General features: G+C 58.6%; 1 protein-coding gene across 1 annotated transcript in view; it reads left to right on the top strand.

Moving 5' to 3' along the window:
- ANOS1 (anosmin 1) overlaps nt 1-20357 on the top strand; it is a 79223-nt gene that overhangs the window by 47527 nt on the left and 11339 nt on the right. The window contains exons 6-10 of the mRNA XM_054715401.1: nt 3043-3172; nt 7718-7923; nt 11111-11255; nt 18013-18162; nt 20075-20172. Coding sequence (XP_054571376.1) covers nt 3043-3172; nt 7718-7923; nt 11111-11255; nt 18013-18162; nt 20075-20172 — 729 coding nt within the window. The remainder of the gene's footprint in view (nt 1-3042; nt 3173-7717; nt 7924-11110; nt 11256-18012; nt 18163-20074; nt 20173-20357) is intronic.

Here is a 20357-nt window from a genome sequence, read left to right as displayed (position 1 = left end):
GGGGCTCGGTGGCTGAGCGTCGGCCTGTGAACCAGGAGGTCAGGGTTCCACTCCCGGTCGGGGCACGTGCCCGGGTTGCGGGCTCGATCCCCAGTGTGGGGCGTGCAGGAGGCGGCCGGTCCATGATTCTCTCTCCTCATGGATGTTCCTATCCCTCTCTCCCTCTCCCTTCCTCTCTGAAATCAATCTACACTAATAAAAGAGTAACATGCTAATTGACCGTGCCGTTGCGACGCACACCAGCCAATCAGGAGTGAGTATGCAAATTAACACAACAAAGATGGCGGGTTAATTTGCATATGCAGGACGCTTGCGCCCTCGCCATGGTGACGAAGCAGGCGTTCTGCACCTCCCCAGCCACTCCGGGCCTCTGGGCAGCGTGGGAAGGTGGAAAGGCGGCTCTGGGCTGGAGCGAAGGCGGTGCTGGCAGCCAGGGGAAGGAAGGCCCATTCTTGCACGAATCTTCGTGCATCGGGCCTCTAGTAGAAATATATCCTGTCTAATAAAAGAGTAATATGCAAATTGACCGCCACTCCAACACACAAGATGGCTACCCCCATGTGGTCAAAGATCCTGCCCCCATGTGGACACAAGATGGCCATCACAAGATGGCCAGCAGAAGAGGGCAGTTGGGAGGGACCAGGTTTGCAAGGGAGGGCAGTTGTGGGCGATCAAGCACGCAGGGGAGGGCAGTTTGGGGCAACCAGGCCAGCAGGGGAGAGCAGTTAGGGGTGACTGGGCCAGCAGGGGAGGGCAGTTGGGGAGGACCCAGGCCATCAGGGGAGGGCAGTTAGGGGTGACCTGGCCATCAGGGGAGGGCAGTTAGGGGTGACTAGGCCTCAGGGGAGGGCAGTTAGGGGTGACCTGGCCGTCAGGGGAGGGCAGTTGGGAGGGACCAGGCCTGTAGGGGAGGGCAGTTAGGGGTGACCAGGCCTGCAGGGGAGGGCAGTTAGGGACAATCGGGCTGGCAGGGGAGCAGTTAGGCATCAATCAGGCTGGTAGGGGAGTGGTTAGGGGGTGATCAGGCTGGCAGGCAGAAGCGGTTAGGAGCGGTTGGGAGCCAGCAGTCCTGGATTGTGAGAGGGATGTCCGACAGCCAAGATCGGGCCTAAATGGGCAGTCGGACATCCCTCGAGGGGTCCCAGATTGGAGAGGGTGCAGGCTGGGCTGAGGGACCCCTCCCCCCTTGCATGAATTTCGTGCACCGGGCCTCTAGTGTTTTTGTAAACCAGCGAGCCACGCTGCCGCCCAGCAGCCCGCAGTAGCGTCCGCGTGGGCCTAGCGTGTGCGTCTGCCGGAGACGGGGCGGCCAGTTCCTCTCGAAACTGGACGCCGGGCTCCCTCCGCCCCAAACCCCGGTGGACGGCGTTAACGTCCTCATCCAAGTACGGACACTTCCTCCAAGCGGTTCCTTTCCTCGAGATAAGCCGGCGGCCGCCGAGAGCCAGGCCAGGCCGCCGGCCAGGACCCGTTCACCCGATACGCGATCAGGAAGTGACTTCTCCCCGTGTCTCCTGAATGTGAGCCTTTATTCCACCCGGACCCGAGGGCCCCGGGCAGACGCCTATCGACCGGCTCGGGGAGGGAGCGGCCGGCTGGGCTGGGGGCGGTGAGCGGCGACGGCTCACCAACCCTGCCGAGTGCTGTCTGCTCCGTCTTGGTCCAGTGACAAGGCGATCGATCGGCCGCGTTTATCTCGGCCCGGCCCCTGCCTCTCTGTCCCGGGCGGCGGAGGCACAATATCCCCTTTCTTCCTAAAGCTGTTCAACGGATGCCGGGTGCGAGACAAACACCCTGAGATAGAGAGAGAATAAAGGAGGCCGGCCGGGTGGCTCAGTGGTTAGGCATCGACCTCTGAACCAGCAGGTCAGGGTTCGATTCCCGGTCAAGGGCACAGGCCCGGGTTGTGGGCTCGATCCCCAGTAGGGGGCGTGCAGGAGGCAGCCGATCCGTGATTCTCTCTCCTCATGGATGTTTTTCTCTCTCTCTCCCTTCCTCTCTGAAATCAATAAAAATATACACTGAGTGGCCAGATGATGATGATCTCTGAACACATAATCATCCGGCCACTCCGTGTCTGTCCTATAGAATAAAAGGCTAATATGCAAATGGTCCCCTCGACCAGGAGTTCGACCAGCAGGCAGGCTGGCCAACCGCCCACGTCCCCTCCCCCTGGCCAGGCTGGCCGGACCCCACCCATGCACAGATTCATGCACCGGGCCTCTAATATATATATATACACACTGAGTGGCCAGGTTATTATGCGTTCAGAGATCATCATCATCTGGCCACTCCGTGTATATTTTTAAAAAAAGGAAAAGAAAGGAGAATAAAGCCTCCATCCAAAACAGCTCACGTGCTTACAAAAGCCCACTCTCGCTGTCCCGGCGGGCACCTCCGCCGGGGACTAGTCCTTCTATTCTACACCCATTTTGTAAAAAAAAAAAAAAAAAGAGACCCTGGCCGGTGTGGCTCAGTGGTTAGAGCGCCGGCCTGCGGACCGAAGGGCCCTGGGTTCGATTCCCGGTCAGGGGCACGGACCTTGGCTGCGGGCTCGACCCCCGGCTCCGGTTGGGGTGCGAGCGGGAGGCAGCCCATCGCTGTGTCTCTCTCACATCCATGTTTCTCTCTCTCTCTCTCTCTCTCTCTCTCTCTCTCTCTCTCTCTCTCTCTCTCTCTCTCTCTCCTCTCCCTAAAAATAACAGACATAAAAAATGAAAATATGGCCTTAACACAGCAGAGGGGCCCAGAGTCGGGGTGCGAGGGGGGGCCATCGGACACCCTTCCCCAGAGTCGGGGTGCGAGGGGCCATCGGACACCCTTCCCCAGAGTCGGGGTGCGAGGGGGGGCCATCGGACACCCTTCCCCAGAGTCGGGGTGCGAGGGGGGGCCATCGGACACCCTTCCCCAGAGTCGGGGTGCGAGGGGGGGCCATCGGACACCCTTCCCCGGAGCCGGGGTGGGCGGGGGCCCCCGAGTTTGTCTTTGAAAACGGACCCCGTGTCGTGGAGAATAACGGGGCCCCCGTGCCTTGGCCCTCAGACCACGGAGGAGCGGGCGCGGCTGGTGGACATGCGGCCCGGCCGGTGGTACCAGTTCCGCGTGGCGGCCGTCAACGTGCACGGGACCCGGGGCTTCACGGCCCCCAGCAAGCACTTCCGCTCGTCCAGGGGTGAGTGTGCCCCCTCCTGCACCCCCTCCTCCTCCTCCTGTACCCCCTCCTCCTCCTGCACCCCCTCCCCCTCCTGCACCCCCCTCCTCCTCCTGCACCCCCTCCTCCTCCTGCACCCCCTCCTCCTCCTGCACCCCCCATCCTCCCGGGGGCCCCCAGCAAGCACTTCCACTCCTCCAGGGGTGAGTGTGCCCCGTCCTGCACCCCCCCTCCTCCCTGCACATGTGGGACCCACTCATGGCCCTGCGTGCCGTGCTTAGGGGCGGCCGACAGGCCGGCTGTCCCGGCGATGGCCCGGGTGTCTGCGGGTGCCGGGGAGTCCCCCATCCTGGCCTCCTCTGAGACGTCCCAGGACACAGCGTCCTGGGTTTCTGGGCGCTGACGCGGGGTGTCCGTGCCCAGCTGTGGGCAGCCTGCGTCAGGCGGCGGCCGGTGAACCTGGGGAGGAAGGTCTCGCTGGGCCCGTGGCGGCTCCGTGAAGGGCGGGCACGGGGACTGTGCATTCACGCGTGTCTGGGGACCACCCCCCCCCGGAACGGAGTCCTGGGAGCCATTCCCCGCCCACCCCCTCCTCCAGGCCCGGGGTCCTGGCCCTTCTCCGGCCTCCATGGCCGTGAAGGCCTGACGCCCCGTTCCCGTGTGCCGGTCCGTGATAGCGGGACAGATCTCACTGGGTGCACACGCATGTCCACGTTCGTGTCACTGCGCTGGGCGCCGGGGGCTTCCCCGTGGGTTAGGCCCACGTCGGCCCGCCCCCCGTGAATTCCCGTCTCTCAGACGTAGCTCAGCCCCCTACTCACTCACTCAGCGGGCGCCAGCCTCTTCAGGAATGCTAATATAGGTGGTTTTAAAATTGCTTAAAATATATATATTAGAGGCCCGGTGCATGAATCCGTGCATGGGTGGGGTCCGGCCAGCCTGGCCAGGGGGAGGGGACATGGGCGGTTGGCCGGCCTGCCTGCTGGTCGAACTCCCGGTCAAGGGGACCATTTGCATATTAGCCTTTTATTCTATAGGATCGACACGGAGTGGCCAGATGATTATGTGTTCAGAGATCATCATCATCTGGCCACTCCGTGTATATTTTTTTTTTTCATAGAGAGAAAGAGAGAGAGAGAAACATCCATGATGAGAGAGCATCATGGATCGGCTGCCTCCTGCATGCCCCCCACTGGGGATGGAGCCCGCAACCCGGGCATGTGCCCTTGACTGGGAATCGAACCCTGACCTCCTGGTTCCTAGGTCGACACTCAACCGGTAAGCCACGCCGGCCGGGCAATTTATTTATTTATATTTTTTATTTTTAAAAAATATATTTTATGGATGTTTTTACAGAGAGGAAGGGAGAGGGATAGAGAGTTAGAAACATCGATGAGAGAGACACACCGATCAGCCGCCTCCTGCACGTGCCCTGACTGGGCCTCGAACCCACAACCTAGGCATGTGCTGTAACCCCTTTCTGCACCCCACTCTCCGCCCAGAGGGACCCTAAGGGAAAATCAGTGAGCCACGGGGCCACGGCAAGTAGGATGTGGACTTTTTAAAAATATACATATATTTTTATTGATTTCACAGAGGAAGGGAGAGAGAGAAACATCCACGATGAGAGAGCATCATGGATCGGCCGCCTCCTGCACGCCCCCCACTGGGGATCAAACCCGCAACCCGGGCATGTGCCCTTGACCGGAATCGAACCCGGGACCCTTCAGTCCACAGGCCGACACTCTATCCACTGAGCCACACCGGCCAGGGCATGTTGTGGACTTTTAACTCTTTTTTTAAAAAAAAGTCCTTTGAGCTGAAACCGGTTTGGCTCAGTGGATAGAGCGTCGGCCTGCGGACTGAGGGGTCCCGGGTTCGATTCCTGGTCAAGGGCATGTATCTTGGTGGTGGGCACATCCCCAGTGGGGGGCGTGCAGGAGGCAGCTGATCGATGTTTCTCTCTCATCGATGTTTCTGACTCTCTATCCCTCTCCCTTCCTCTCTGTAAAAAAAAATCAATAAAATATATAAAAAAAAAAAAAGTCCTTTGAGCCCTGGCCGGAGCTGTACGGCGGTTACAGTGTCGCCCCCAAGGGTTGCGGGTTCGATTCCCCGTCCAGGGGATGTACCTGGGCTGCGGGTTCGAGTGTGGGAGTCAATCCATCCATGCGTCTCTCTCTCTCTCTCTCTCTCTCTCTCCCTCTCGCTCTAAAAGAACCAACGGGGAAAACTATCCTCGGCTGAGGATTAACAACAACAGAAAAAGGTTTTTTCTTTTAAAAAACAGGTGCATGTTCCCTGCACGGGGCCCCTACGCGGAGAAAGCGTTAAAGGGACGGTACAGGGACAGCCAGACCTGGCCGTCAGCCCGTCTCCAGCCGGTCTGGTCACTGCCCGGGGCTCGGGAAATATTAAACCATGAACAGCCGCCCGGCCGGCCGCCCGGATCCACAAAAGGCCCCGGAACAGGTCACCCCGGAGGCCCGGTTCCCAGGCGGCCGGGCGGCTGTGGGCAGATGTACCTCTGGATGCCTTTAGGGTCCGTGGGAGGGCGGGGGCGGTGGGGAGGGGTCAGGCAGAGGTTCCGGGGCAGGGATCCCTTCCCAGGCATCCCTCTTGCCCAGAGATGTCCCTCTCCCCTTTTCTTTCTTTTTTAAAAATTATTTTTATTTTATTTTATATATTATGATTTTTTTACAGAGAGGAAGGGAAAGGGAGAGAGAGTTAGAAACACCGATGAGAGAGAGACACATCCATCAGCCGCCTCCTGCACACCCCCCACCTGGGGATGTGCCCGCCACCAAGGTCCATGCCCTTGACCGGAAATCGAACCCGGGACCCTTGCGTCCGCAGGCCGACGCTCTATCCACTGAGCCACACCGGCCAGGGCCATGGTCGGCAAACTCATGAGTCCACAGAGCCAAACATCAACAGGACGACGATTGAAATTCCTTTGGAGAGCCACATTTTTTATTTTATTTTTTTATATTTTTAATTTTTTATTTATTATTTTTTTTTGAGAGCCACATTGTTTAAACCTAAACGTCTTCGAACGCCACGTCTTCAGCACAGACGCGCCCGGGCCGTGGCGTTTTGTGGAAGAGCCACCCTCCAGGGGCCCGAGAGCCGCCCGTGGCTCGCGCGCCGCGGTTTGCCGGGCCGCGGGGTCGGGGCATCTCCCCTTTTTCTGAGAGGCCTTCTCACAGGGCTCATCCCCCAGCCCCCGTCTCTGCCCACAGCTCGAGCCGCGGCCCGGCAGAGGGCGGCCTGCCTGGCCTTGAAGGCGGAGGGAGAGGGAAGGGTTTTGCCATCTACCCCCGAACAGCCCTGAAAATAACCCTGAGATTACGTAGAAAAGGAAAAAGCAACTGGATAAAAGGGCTTTCGTTAAGCTCAGGCATTGCTGGGCCCCAACCCCGATCTTCCCGGAAAAGCCCCAGATCCCCGTAGCTCCCTCCTTCACGGGGGCGACTCGGTTCCCTTTTAACGTTTCCTTCCCCAAACAGAGACCACCTGTTTTTACAGAAACGTCTCGCTTGCCACAGATTGGTGAGCCGGTTTCACGCCTTATCTTTTTCGAGGTGAATACCGTGTGTGGATGTTTTTAAAATATATATATATTTTTATTGGCCTCAGAGAGGAAGGGAGAGAGAGGGAGAGAGAGAGAGAAACATCCATGAGGAGAGAGAATCACGGACCGGCTGCCTCCTGCACGCCCCCTACTGGGGATCGAGCCCGCAACCCGGGCCTGTGCCCTTGACCGGGAATCGAACCCTGACCTCCTGGTTCCTAGGTCGATGCTCAACCCCTGAGCCACGCCGGCCGGGCACGAGGGGTCTTATTTATTACTGGTTTCCAGCTGGTATTGAACAATCAGGGTGGCCCCCCAAAAGGCACACACACTTTCACAGCCGTGAGTTCAATGCTGAGAATGAAATGTGTCCTATAGAATAAAAGCCTGATATGCTAAGTGTCCGGTCGACCGGTCGGCCGGTCAACCAATCACAGCGTAATATGCTAATGATATGCTAATGCCGCTCAACGGCTCGCTATGATGTGCACTGACCACCAGGGGGCAGACAGTTGACCGGTCGACCAGTTGCTATGACGTGCACTGACCACCAGGGGGCAGACAGTTGACAGGTCAACCAGTCGCTATGACGTGCACTGACCACCAGGGGGCAGACGCTCCGACCGGTAGGTTAGCTTGCTGCTGGGATCCGGCCGATCGGGACTGAGCGAGACGGGCCGGACACGCCCTGGAGTCCTCCCGCGGTCCCTCCCCGGCTGGCCAACCTCCCGCGTCCCTCCCCGGCCCCGATCGTGCACCGGTGGGGTCCCTCGGCCTGGCCTGCGCCCTCTTGCAATCCGGGCTGAGGGACCTCCCCCCGCTGAGTGCACGAATTTCATGCACCGGGCCTCTAGTTTTAATAAGCACGACCTTCCTAATTATTCCACGCGTGTGGACACATTTTGGCGGGGGCACACCGTATAGTCAGCACGGGCGCTCAGATCCGCCATTCCGTGTCCCACCCGGTGCCGCCCCTCTCCCGGGATTTCTAGACCCATCGGCCCCCGCGGCTCCCGCCCACCTCCGGCTCGCCAACGCCACCAGCCACGGCGACGACGGGAGCGTGACGGTCACGCTGGCCTGGGACGGGCCCGAGGAGCCGGATGTCCCCGTGCATCACTACAGGGTCTTCTGGAGCTGGGCCGCCCGCGGCTCGCCCGTCCCCGCGAGGAGGAAGCGCAGGAAGACGGCGGACGGGGTAAGGGGGGCCCTGCCCGGCGGGCGTCCCACCGTCCGTTCGTGCCTCTAGGCCCCGGGGTCTATTTCTGATCATCAGAGGGAAGGCGGGGGCGGGTGGGAGGGCGGAGGTCAGCCAATGAAGGTGTGTGCGTGGATGCATCGCCGTGGACACAGACGATGGGGTGGGGAGGGCCGGGGGAGGGGGACGGGGACAGGAGCGGCTGGACGAGGCCAACGGGGGGAGAAGGAGGACGGCCTGTGTAATACCTTCAGCAACAAAGACTAAAGGAAAAAATACACTCAGGGGTCAGATGATGATCTCTGAACGCATAATAATCTGGCCATTCAGTATATATATATATTAGAGGCCTGGTGCATGAATCCATGCATGGGTGGGGTCCGGCCAGCCTGGCCAGGGGGAGGGGACATGGGCGGTTGGCCGGCCTGCCTGCTGGTCGAACTCCCGGTCGAGGGGACCATTTGCATATTAGCCTTTTATTCTATAGGATAGACACGGAGTGGCCAGATGATGATGATCTCTGAACGCATAATAATCTGGCCATTCAGTATATATATTTATATATATATATATAGATTAGAGGCCCGGTGCATGAATCCGTGCATGGGTGGGGTCCGGCCAGCCCGGCCAGGGGGAGGGGACGTGGGCGGTGGGCCGGCCTGCCTGCTGGTCGAACTCCCGGTCGAGGGGACCATTTGCATATTAGCCTTTTATTCTATAGGACAGACATGGAGCGGCCAGATGGTTATGCGTTCAGAGATCATCATCATCTGGCTGCTCCGTGTATATATTTTTACAGCAAAAAAAAAAAAAGGGAGGGAGAGAGAGAGAGAGAGAGAGAGAGAGAGAGAGAAGGGCGGATGGAGGGAGGACTCCCCCGCCCCCCTTATATTCTCACCCGGGGGCGTCAGAGAGCCCCGATGCCTTATTATTATTATTTTTAAACAATTAGCAGTAACCGTGCCTCCTCGGATAAACCTCCTCGGCTACGGCACAGCCACTGCTCACGGCCAGGACGATGCCTTGGACGTCACAGGTGCAAACGCCTGGATTTCGCCCAGGGAGCCGCTCGTGCCCAAAAGGCCCCCCTCTGTGTCCCTTACGCTCGCTCAGGTCTGTGCGTTGGGCCAGGTGTTCTCACCTCGAACCCCGTCCGTGGGCCAGTGCGGAGCGGAGCCCACGCAGGTGCCACGGCTCAGTCGCCTCCTCGAGGGGGACAGCGGGGGGGCGGTGCTTGCTCTCCCACCCAGTGCCTGGCGAGAGCCGTCACTTCCTTTCCTTGCGGCCGATACAATGTTGCATTGAGTTGTTAGCCCGTCACTTCCTGTCCTTGCGGCTGATACAATGTTGCATCGAGTTGTTACCCGTCACTTCCTGTCCTTGCGGCTGATACAATGTTGCATCGGCCGATACAATGTTGCATCGAGTTGTTAGCCCGTCACTTCCTGTCCTTGCGGCCGATACAATGTTGCATCGGCCGATACAATGTTGCATCGAGTTGTTACAAAGTTGCCTCAACGCGGTTGCCATGGCTACAAAGCCGCACTCCGTAAGTAAACACATGCACGTGTGAAAGTCTTTCAACCAGGAGAGCGACACCGTTTCTCTATTTTCTTTATTTTTTTTTTTTGCACCGAAGATGCATGATCTGTGCCATGTGTTTATTTATCTTTTTAAATACATTTTTATGGATTTCAGAGAGGCAGAGAGAGAGAGAGAGAGAGAAGAGAGAGAGAGAGGAAACATCAATGAGGAGAGAGAACCATGGACTGGCTGCCTCCTGCACGCCCCTTAGTGGGGATGGAGCCTGCAACCCAGGGCATGTGCCCTTGACCGGGAATCGGACTGTGACCTCCTGGTTCATAGGTCAACGCTCAACCACCGAGCCACGCCGGCCGGGCATCTGTGCCATTTAGAATTATAAACTATGTCCCCCAAAGCCATCATTGATATTTAGATACCCTTTGGGTGTTATATTATTTTTATTTTATTCTATTTTATTTTATTTTAATTTTAGTTCATAATAATAATAATTATTATTAAAAATAAATACGTTTGTTGATTTTGAGAGAGGGAGGAAGGAGAGAGAGAGAAACATCGATGGGTTGCCTCCCGTGCCTGCTCCAACGAGGGATTGAACCCGGAACCTGGGCAGGCGCCCAGACCGGGAAATCAAACCCGCAGCCTTTTGGGGGCTCGGGATGGCGCTCCAACCGACCGAGCCCCCGGCCAGGGCTCTCCCTCCGTTACTTTTAAGAACCGGCCTGGCAGCTCCCTCTCTTGCGGCCCCGTGTTCTCCGCGAGCCGGGATCTAGGACAGGGTGGGGGCACCATCGTTCATGTCCGAGCCCCCGGGAGGATCGGGGACACGGCCTCGAACGAGCCAGCGGACGGGTTTGGGGATTTCCCAGAATGCTACTTTGCCCCACAGTCCAGCTGGATTTGCAGGTCTTACAGAGGAAAACGGTCCTGGCTGGTGTGGCTCAGTGGATAGAGCATCGGCCTGCGGCCTGCAGGGTCCCGGGTTCGATTCCCGCTCGAGGGCACGGACCTCGGTGGCAGGCTCCTCCCCGGCCTGGGCCCTGGTCGGGGCGTGTGCAGGAGGCAGCCGATCAGTGTGTCTCTCTCCCATCGATGTTTCTCTCTGTCTCTCCCTCTCTCTTCCACTCTCTCCCTAAAAATCAATGGAAAAATATCCTCGGGTGAGGATTAAAAAATATGTACATCTACACTAATAAAAGGGAAATATGCAAATTGGCTGTAACTCCACAACGCCCGCCAGCCAATCAGGAGTGAGTATGCAAATCAACCCAACAAAGATGGCGGGTTAATTTGCATACGCAGGCGTGGAGCGAAGAGTGAAGACTGAAGACTGAAGAGGCCTGGCTTCTCCGCTGCGGCCGGAGGGAAGGCCTGGGTCCCGGGTGCCGGAGGAAAACCGGTGCCAGCAGCCAGGGGAAGGAAGGGCTATTGCAGGAATCTTCGTGCACCGGGCCTCTAGTTAAAAATAAAAATTAAAAAAAAAAGAGGAAGACAGGAGTGAGCTCAGACAGTTATCCGTGAGCGTGAGGAGACCGTGGTCGGACTCCGGGGATGGAGGAGCAGCATCCTGCAGGGGGCGCCGGGAGGCGGGGTGGCATGTGACGGGGGCGGCCCGTGACCGGGGTGCCCCTCCCTCTGTCCCCAGTCCCAGAACTCCGTGGTCCTGGAGGGCCTGCAGCCAGACACCGACTACAGCGTGGAGCTGCAGGCCGTGGCCTACTGGGGGCAGACGCGCCTCAAGAGCGCCAAGGTCCGCCTGCACTTCACCCCCACGCCCGCCGCCAGCAAGAGTAAGTGTCTCCCGGGCTCAACAGCCACTCGCCCACCTGCCCAGCAATCACGGGAGAGTATTTCATTTGCACCCTGCCCTTGGCCAATTTTTTATAATATATATACACTGAGTGGCCAGATGATGATGATCTCAGAACACATAATAATCTGGCCACTCAGATTATATTATATATTAGAGGCCCGGTGCATGAATCCGTGCATGGGTGGGGTCCGGCCAGCCTGGCCATGGGGAGGGGACGTGGGCGGTTGGCCGGCCTGCCTGCTGGTCGAACTCCTGGTCGAGGGGACCATTTGTATATTAGCCTTTTATTCTATAGAATCGACACGGAGTGGCCAGATGATTATGCGTTCAGAGATCATCATAATCTGGCCAGTGTGTGTGTGTGTGTGTGTGTGTGTGTGTGTGTGTGTGTGTGTATTAGAGGCCTGGTGCATGAATTCGTGCATGGGTAGGGTCCGGCCAGCCTGGCCAGGGGGAGGGGACATGGGCGGTCGGCCGGCCTGCCTGCTGGTCGAACTCCCGGTCGAGGGGACCATTTGCATATTAGCCTTTTATTCTATAGGATCGACACGGAGTGGCCGGATGATTATGCGTTCAGAGATCATCATCATCTGGCCACTCAGTGTATATATTTTTTACTTCACAGAGGAAGGGAGAGGGAGAGAGAGAATCATGGACCGGCTGCCTCCTGCACGCCCCCTACTGGGGATCCAGCCCACAACCCGGGCATTTGCCCCGACCGGGAATCGAACCCGTGACCTCCTGGTTCCTAGGTCGACGCTCGACCTCTTGTAAAATTAAAGTAACATCCAAACTAGGAATTCTGTGTCTATTGGTTCTCAAATACCCATTTGGGAGCCAGTGTCCTTTGGGGAGACGTGAATCGTCCAGGAGATTTCTCCCTCTTTCGAGTCCCGCCCACCACCACGTCCCCACCTGTCCGTCTTCCCGCCTCACTGCGCGCCCTCCCTCCGCCCGCCTCCTCCTCAGACCCGCCCTCTCAGCCCCTGAGGCCCCAGCCCTGCTTGGGTGTTCACGGGGCGGGACACAAGGCCGCCTTCTCCTCTCCTTCTGCCTTTTTTCCAACAAACAAACCACATTCCTTCCCGCTGAGAGACTGGGATGGGAGTGCAGACTCCCATCATGTCGTGTATTTCTTCCCGCAGCCAGGAGCCAGGAGGGAAAACCGCCTCCGCTTGCTGAGGCTCGTCACCTGGAGCAGCCGGCGGGGGGATGGGGACCCAGTGCATTTCTGATTTATGTACCAGAGGCCCGGTGCGTGAAATCCGTGCAGGGCAGGGTCCCGAGGCCGGGCCACCCCGTCTCCCCGCCTCCTCCTTCCCTCGCTCCCTCAGCACCCCGCCACCGCCGCTGGTCGCCCGCCGTGGTCTGCGCCGCCCCCTGGTGGCCAGCGCACGTCATAGCGAGCGATCGAACTCCCGCTCTCCCGGTCGAACTCCCGAGCGGACAATTTGCATATTAGCCTTTTATATATAATGATTATTGGCCCGATGCACGGATTCGTGCACTGGTGGGGTCCCTCGGCCTGGCCGGCTCTCTGACATCCCCCGAGGGGTCCCGGATTATGAGAGGGCGGTTCTCAGGGGGACGCACCCCCCAGAATCGGGCTCCCTCCTCTCTGGTTCCGGGTGCGTCACCCGAGAACCACAGCTGCCACGTCACCGCAGCTCGGCAGCTCCTGCGTTGAGTGTCTGCCCCCTGGTGGTCAATGCGCGTCACAGCTACCGGTCGGAGCGTCTGCCCCCTGGTGGTCAGTGCGTGTCATAGCTACTGGTCGGAGCGTCTGCCCCCTGGTGGTCAGTGAGGGTCACAGCTACCGGTCGGAGCGTCTGCCCCCTGGTGGTCAGTGTGTGTCACAGCTACTGGTCGGAGCGTCTGCCCCCTGGTGGTCAGTGAGGGTCACAGCTACCGGTCGGAGCGTCTGCCCCCGGGTGGTCAGTGTGCGTCACAGCTACCGGTCGGAGCGTCTGCCCCCTGGTGGTCGGTGTGCGTCACAGCTACCGGTCGGAGCGTCTGCCCCCTGGTGGTCAGTGCACGTCACAGCTGCCGGTCGGAGCGTCTGCCCCCTGGTGGTCGGTACACGTCACAGCTGCCGGTCGGAGCGTCTGCCCCCTGGTGGTCAGTGCGCGTCACAGCTACCGGTCAGAGCGTCTGCCCCCTGGTGGTCAGTGCGCGTCACAGCTACCGGTCGGAGCGTCTGCCCCCTGGTGGTCAGTGAGTGTCATAGCTACTGGTCGGAGCGTCTGCCCCCTGGTGGTCAGTGCGCGTCACAGCTGCCGGTCAGACCGTCTGCCCCCCGGTGGTCAGTGCGCGTCACAGCTACCGGTCGGAGCGTCTGCCCCCTGGTGGTCAGTACACGTCATAGCTGCCGGTCGGACGGTCAAACGGTCGGACAGTCACTTAGGCTTTTTTATATTTAAATTTGTTTTTGTTGTTTTTAATCCTCACCCGAGGATATTTTTCCATTGATTTTTTTAGAGCGAGTGGAAGAGAGAGGGAAAGACAGACAGAGAGACATCGATGTGAGAGAGACGTCAATGGGTTGCCTCCGGCATGCACCCCGACCAGGGCCGGGGGGGGGGGGGACCTGCCACCAAGGTCCCCGCCGCCCTTGACCGGAATCGAACCCGGGGACCCTTCAGCCTCAGGGCCGGCGCGCTGCCCACTGAGCCACACCGGCCGGGGGCCCCTGGGTCTTTATAACCCCGTTCGCAGGCCGTACATACGATCCACTGGAAAACGGACATTCCTTTGGAGAGACGCATTGTTTAAACGTAGACCTCTTCGAACGCCACGTCTTCATTCAGCACAGGCTCGCCCGGGCCGGTCCGTGGTGTTTCGTGGAAGAGCCACCCTCCGGGGGCCAGAGAGCCGCCCGCCTGTGGCTCGCGAGCCGCCGTTTGCCGGCCACGGTCCTAGCCCATCGGAGCTCCTCACAGCCCGGGAGCCCCTGAGGTCCCTCCCGTCTCTGCCCCACCTTCACCCACGCTGAGCAGGGTGGTCTGACACACCCCCCCCCAAAACCCGGGTGCCCCTCACAGGCCCCGTATCCGAAAAGCAGGCTTGGGTGCACCCAGGCGGACACCCCGGGGCGGGCGGGCGGACTCACTCTCCTCCTCGGAGGCTGGGGAGAGGGTTCCCCTTTGCCCTTGGCACTGAGCTGGGTGCTGGTCTGCCCTCCCCCCGCCCAGGCCTCAGCCCCCACCCCCCACCCCCCAGCCTCCTCTGGCCCAGCTGCTGGCTCCCCAGCTGTTTGCAGGGAGCACCTGCCAGGCTGTGACTTAGAATGAGAAACTCTGTGCCAGCAACTCCTGGAATGCCCTAAGGGGTGAGAGGAGGGGGGGTGAAGGGGCCTTTGTGGTGTTAATGCCGGGAATTCTGGATCTGGGGGGGTGGGGGGTGAGGGGAAAGGGGGGGCTGGTCTGCACCCACCTGGGCCTTAGAGGATCCAGACTGTCAGCCCCACCCTCCCCTCCCCTCCCCTCCCCAGCTGGGGGCAGGGGGGCGGGGCTCCGTCGTGAGTGGCACCTCGGATGACCAATGGCAACCAGTCGCACCTGCATTCGACAGCCTCCTTATGCACCCAGCAGAGGGGGGGGTTGGAGAGCTGGGGGTGGGTGCCCGGGAGCCGACTGGGGGCCCGTGGGGTGCCTGGCGAGGACGAGGAGCTGTACTCCCTGCCTCTTCCCCCCCCCACACCCCCACTCCCCGCTCCCTACCACATTGGCTATATGTCTCTCCCATCTGCCTGTTCCTAAGGTTTTATTTTTTTATTTCATTTTTTTAAATTTTTAAAAAAATATATTTTATTGATTTTTACAGAGAGGAGGGGAGAGGGATAGAGAGTGAGAAACATCGATGAGAGAGAGAAACATCCATCAGCTGCCTCCTGCACGCCCCCTACTGGGGATGGAGCCCGCAACCCGGGCCTGTGCCCTTGACCGGGATTCGAACCCTGACCTGCTGGTTCCTAGGTCGATGCTCACCCACGGAGCTTTCTCCTTTACAATAAACCTGTGCCCTGGTGAGGAAAGGGTCCCCCGGTTCTGGGACGTGGGGTCCAGCGCCCCAGGTCTGGGGGCCTCTGATTGACGGCCCTGAGTCCCAGGATGGGGGTGGTGGTGGTGTGGGATGGGGATCCAGCCCCTCACTGGTGGGGGGACACGTCAGAGCTGAGGTGACTGGCAGGGCATCAGCTGGGGTGCAGACCCGCCCGGGGGGGGGGGGTGCGGGAGACTCCCCGTCACACCCAGCGTTCAGGTGAAGGGCCCTTAAGCCGAACACACGCTCCTCGGCTCTGCAAACGCGCCTGCCAGCTATTGAGGCTGAAATATCCCAAGTATGCGTCTGCGGGTTTTCTCCTGGGCTCCTCCCGTCTCCCCCCAGATTCCCCGCCGCCTCCGGCCTCCCCCAGGGCGGGCGGCTCCCCCTCACCCCCCTTTCCCTCTTCCCACCACCACCACCACCCGGGCGAGGCCACCCTCTCAGCTCCATCAGAAAATTCCCACAGCCCCCTTCTCTTTTCTTATTAATATCTTAAAAATATATTGTATTGATTTTTATAGAGAGGAAGGGAGAGGGATAGAGAGTCAGAAACATCGATGAGAGAGAAACATCCATCAGCTGCCTCCTGCACGCCCCCCATCAGGGATGTGCCTGCAACCCAGGTACACGCCCTTGACCGGGAATCGAACCCGGGACCCTTCCGTCCGCAGGCTGACACTCTATCCACTGAGCCACACCGGTCAGGGCAAAATTACTTTTTTAAAATATATTTTTATTGATTTTCTACAGAGAGGAAAGGGAGAGGGAGAGAGAGTTATAGAAATCAATGATAAAAAAAAAAATCGATGAGAGAGAAGCATCTATCAGCTGCCTCCTGCACGCCCCCCACTGGGGATGTGCCTGCAACCAAGGTACATGCTCTTGACTGGAATCGAACCCGGGACCCTTCAGTCCGCAGGCCGACGCTCTATCCGCTGAGCCACACCAGCTAGGGCTATTTTTATTTATGTTTTAAGTATATTTGTATTGATTTCAGAGAGGAAGGAAGAGGGAGAGAGAGAGAGAAACATCCATGAGGAGAGAGAATCATAGATCAGCTGCCTCCTGCACACCCTCCTACTGGGGATGTGCCCGCAACCAAGGTACATGCCCTTGACCGGGAATCGAACCCGGGACCCTTCCGTCCGCAGGCCGACGCTCTATCCACTGAGCCACGCCGGCCAGGGCTCTTATTAATATTTTTATTGACTTCGGAGAGGAAGGGCGAGGGAGAGAGAGAGACAGAACCTTAAATGATGCCAGACAACCATGGGGACCCGACGTGGGCCCTGCCCGGGACTCGAACCCTGACCTCCTGGTTCGTTGCTGGCGCTCAGCCCCCGAGCCGGGCTCCACAGCCCACTTCTTATCAGCATTCGATCGACACGGCGCAACCCCTCACCTCTCCAAGGGCCACGTGGGGCCCAGCCGCCAGACGCGTCTTACATCACCCGGCGGAGGGGGGCGGGCGTGGGGAGAGGGGGGAAGGCCGGGGCGCTTGCTGGCGTCCTGGTTTTGAGCCCACCTGGACCCCCGAAAGGAAGGGAGCGAGGTCAGCAGGAACATGCTGGGGGCCTGGAGCCAGGGGCCTAGTCCCAGATGCATTTCTGCCTCCATTGGGGAAGCTGGAACGGAACCTCAATATTGCTTCTCTCTCTCTCTCTCTCTCTCTCCAAGCTGTGCCCTCAGGCCAAACCCTGCCCCCCCCCCCGCATCTGTTTTTGTTTGCTTTTAAAAATATATTTTCATTCATTTTTAGAGAGAGAGGAAAAGAGGGAGAGAGAGAGAGAGAAACATCCATGATGAGAGAGAGTCATGGACCGGCTGCCTCCTGCACGCCCCCTAGTGGGGATTGAGCCCGCAACCCGGGCCTGTGCCCTTGACCGGGGATCGAACCGTGACCTCCTGGTTCCTAGGTCGACGCTCAACCACTGAGCCACACCAGCCGGGCATCATATTTTTATAAAAATAAATACAAACTATATATATATATATTTTATTAATTTTATTGATTTTTTACAGAGAAGAAGGGAGAGGGATAGAGAGTCAGAAACATCGATGAGAGAGAAACATCGATCAGCTGCCTCCTGCACACTCCCTACTGGGGATGTGCCCACAACCAAGGTACATGCCCCTGACTGGAATCGAACCCGGGACCCTTGAGTCCACAGGCCGACGCTCTATCCACTGAGCCAAACCAGTTAGGGACAAACTATATATTTTTAATTCGTTTCAGAGAGAAGGAGGGAGAGGGAGAGAGAGAATCATGGACCGGCTGCCTCCTGCACGCCCCCCGACTGGGGATGGAGCCCGCAACCCGGGCCTGTGCCCTTGACCGGGAATCGAACCCGTGACCTCCTGGTTCCTAGGTCGACCGACGCTCGCCCCCTGAGCCCCGCCGGCCGGGCTCAGCGTAATTCCTGACGCATAACGTAGACCCGTGGTCGGCAAACCGCGGCGCGCGAGCCACAGGCGGCTCTCTGGCCCCTGGAGGGTGGCTCTTCCACAAAACACCACGGCCTGGGCGAGTCTGTGTTGAAGACGTGGCGTTCGAAGAAGTTTACGTTTAAAAAAAATGTGGCTCTCCAAAGGAATTTCGATCGTTGTCCTGTTGTTGTGTGGCTCTGTGTGGCGTCCTGGTTTGCCAGAGTTTGCCGACCCCTGATGTAGACCGTTGTCCTCGGTTGCAGAAGAGCCGCTTGGGAAGAGCGGAGAAGGGGAGACTCGGCCGCAGCCCCCTGCCCCTGAGCGGCGCCGGCCCGCCCGCCTGCTGGAGATCGGCGCCCCCTTCTACCAGGACGGCCGGCTGCAGGCGAAGGTCTACTGGAAAAGGACGGCAGGTGCGTGGGCCGGCTCGGGGCCGCGTGCTCCCCGTCCCGCAGGGCGGCTTTCGAGGAGCACGGGTGCTCCTCACGGTACTGCCTTTTTCCTTCTCATCCTGGAACAGCATCGCTGAGGGGAGGGACCTGCACTCGCTCCTTGCTGGTGCGTAGTCCGGAAACCTTTCTTGAAAAAAACCAGCCAACCGCCCTGGAGGTGTGTGCGTCAGAGCCAAGCCTTCTGCCCTGGCCGGTGTGGCTCAGCGGAAGGAGCGTCCGCCTGAGGACCGAAGGGTCCCGGGTTCGATTCTGGCCAGGGACACGCACCTCGGTGGCAGGCTGGATCTCTGGCCCCGGTCGCGGGGCGCGTGCAGGAGGCCACCCATCGACCGATGCGTCTCTCTCATCGATGTTTCTCTCTCTGCCCCTCTCCCCCTCCTTCCACTCTCTCTAAAAGAATCAAAAGAAAAATACAACCACCACAAAATAAAGGCTCCCTCGGCGGTTCCCCTCGAACCCAGCACCATCGGTGTCTGCCTGCTGTCCCTTTAATTCTCTGATGGGAGTTCTTTTTTCCTCCCAAAGTGCCCAGGGCAAGCTCCCAGGTCCCAGTCAGACACCCAATTCCATCAAACACTCTCCCCTCGGAAGCCCCGTCAGACACTGGGCGTGAGCGCGGAAGGCCCCCCCCCTTCCCCTCGATGCCTTGGGGCAACTCGCACCCGGGGGGCTGCCTGCCCCCTTCACCACCCCCTCTTCTTTCCTCCCGACGCCCCCTTGGAGGCCCCGATCAGAACATGCGGGTGTACAGAGCAGGGGCGGGGCAGGTCCAGCTCTCCAGCCATAAGAGGCCCAGGGAAGTCAAGTTAGGGCTGAGTTCATCACATGTGTGACCCCAGAGAGCAGGCTGGGCAGGCATGATGCCTGTCCTTCAGGGACACCCACCCCACCTGAAAGGGCTCGGCATTTCATGTAATTGGACAAAAGCTTTGAATTGTCCTCTGAATGCTGATTTGGCTGCACGTCAATTTAAAAAAATTTTTTTTAAATTGATTTCAGAGAGGAAGGGTGTCAGATATTGGGGCATCATTTAACACCGGTGGGTCTTGATCCGGCATCTAGAAGGGTTCTGGAATCTGGAGAAAGGCTGTGCGTAGATTAAGAAAGAGTCCAGTGATGAAAGGTAATTTTGAAAGGCATTGGGGGTCAGAGGAGCCTAGCTGAAGGAGCTAAGTTCTCCTTGTCTCAGGACCCCTTGCTTTTTATTAACACAATTTGTCCCAAGGCAAGGTGGAGATAATACACTTCAAAGGGTAGGGTTTCATACAGAGTCATTGTCAGATTGGGGAATAGCCTACGGCTGTTCAGGTGTTTGGCCAGCAGGAGGCAGTAACATGTAGATTGAGATGCCCTGAGCTGTCTGGCAGCAAACAATCATCCTTTTCAGGTTTGGGGAAATGCCTTTAGCCATTCCCAGCAGGCGATAACATATGTGACTCAGCCCTTGTTGAGTCCCCAAGTTCCATCAATCTTTCAATGAAACTCTTGCAATTATGACATGCTGGAATTGGCTTCTGGCAGAAAAAAGAGAGAGAGAGAGAGAGAGAGAGAGAGAGAGAGAGAGAGAGAGAGAAACACCCACGAGGAGAGAGAACCATGGATCGGCTGCCTCCTGCACGCCCCCTCCTGGGGATCGAGCCCGCAACCCAGGCATGTGCCCTTGACCGGGAATAGAACCCTGATCTCCTGGCTCCTAGGTCGATACTCAACCACTATATCCTGAAATAATAGTCGGGATCTGCACTACCCACGTGCCCCCTTTGCATGCATTTGGGGGTCACCTGTGCAATTTCAGTTCCTTCCTTCCTGTTTGGCCACATGTTGGGGACCTGGGTCTGTTCTCAATGTGACCCCGGACTGTTCTCCATCACAGACCCCGGCGCCAGTGGCTACCACGTGCAGTGGGTCCCGGAAGCCTGTGCCCACAATGACACCGCCCGGCCAGCGGCGGCGGCATCCGCCACGACGCAGGTGAGTCCGCGACCCCGCGGCTCCATCCCGAATAGACATTAGACTCACCCAACGTGTCTATAGAATTGGACCGAGAGATGTGTAAGTCATCTGTCTTGTGGGTACGTTGTTCTCACAAATCCCCTATCGAGCAGATGCCGGGCGAAGACCGACCAGGTAAGGGTCCCCGTTCACGCCTCCTCTCA

This window comes from Eptesicus fuscus, chromosome 1, assembly GCF_027574615.1.
Source record: "Eptesicus fuscus isolate TK198812 chromosome 1, DD_ASM_mEF_20220401, whole genome shotgun sequence".
Classification (NCBI taxonomy): Eukaryota; Metazoa; Chordata; class Mammalia; order Chiroptera; family Vespertilionidae; genus Eptesicus; species Eptesicus fuscus.
This window is presented reverse-complemented; position numbering and strand designations above follow the sequence as displayed.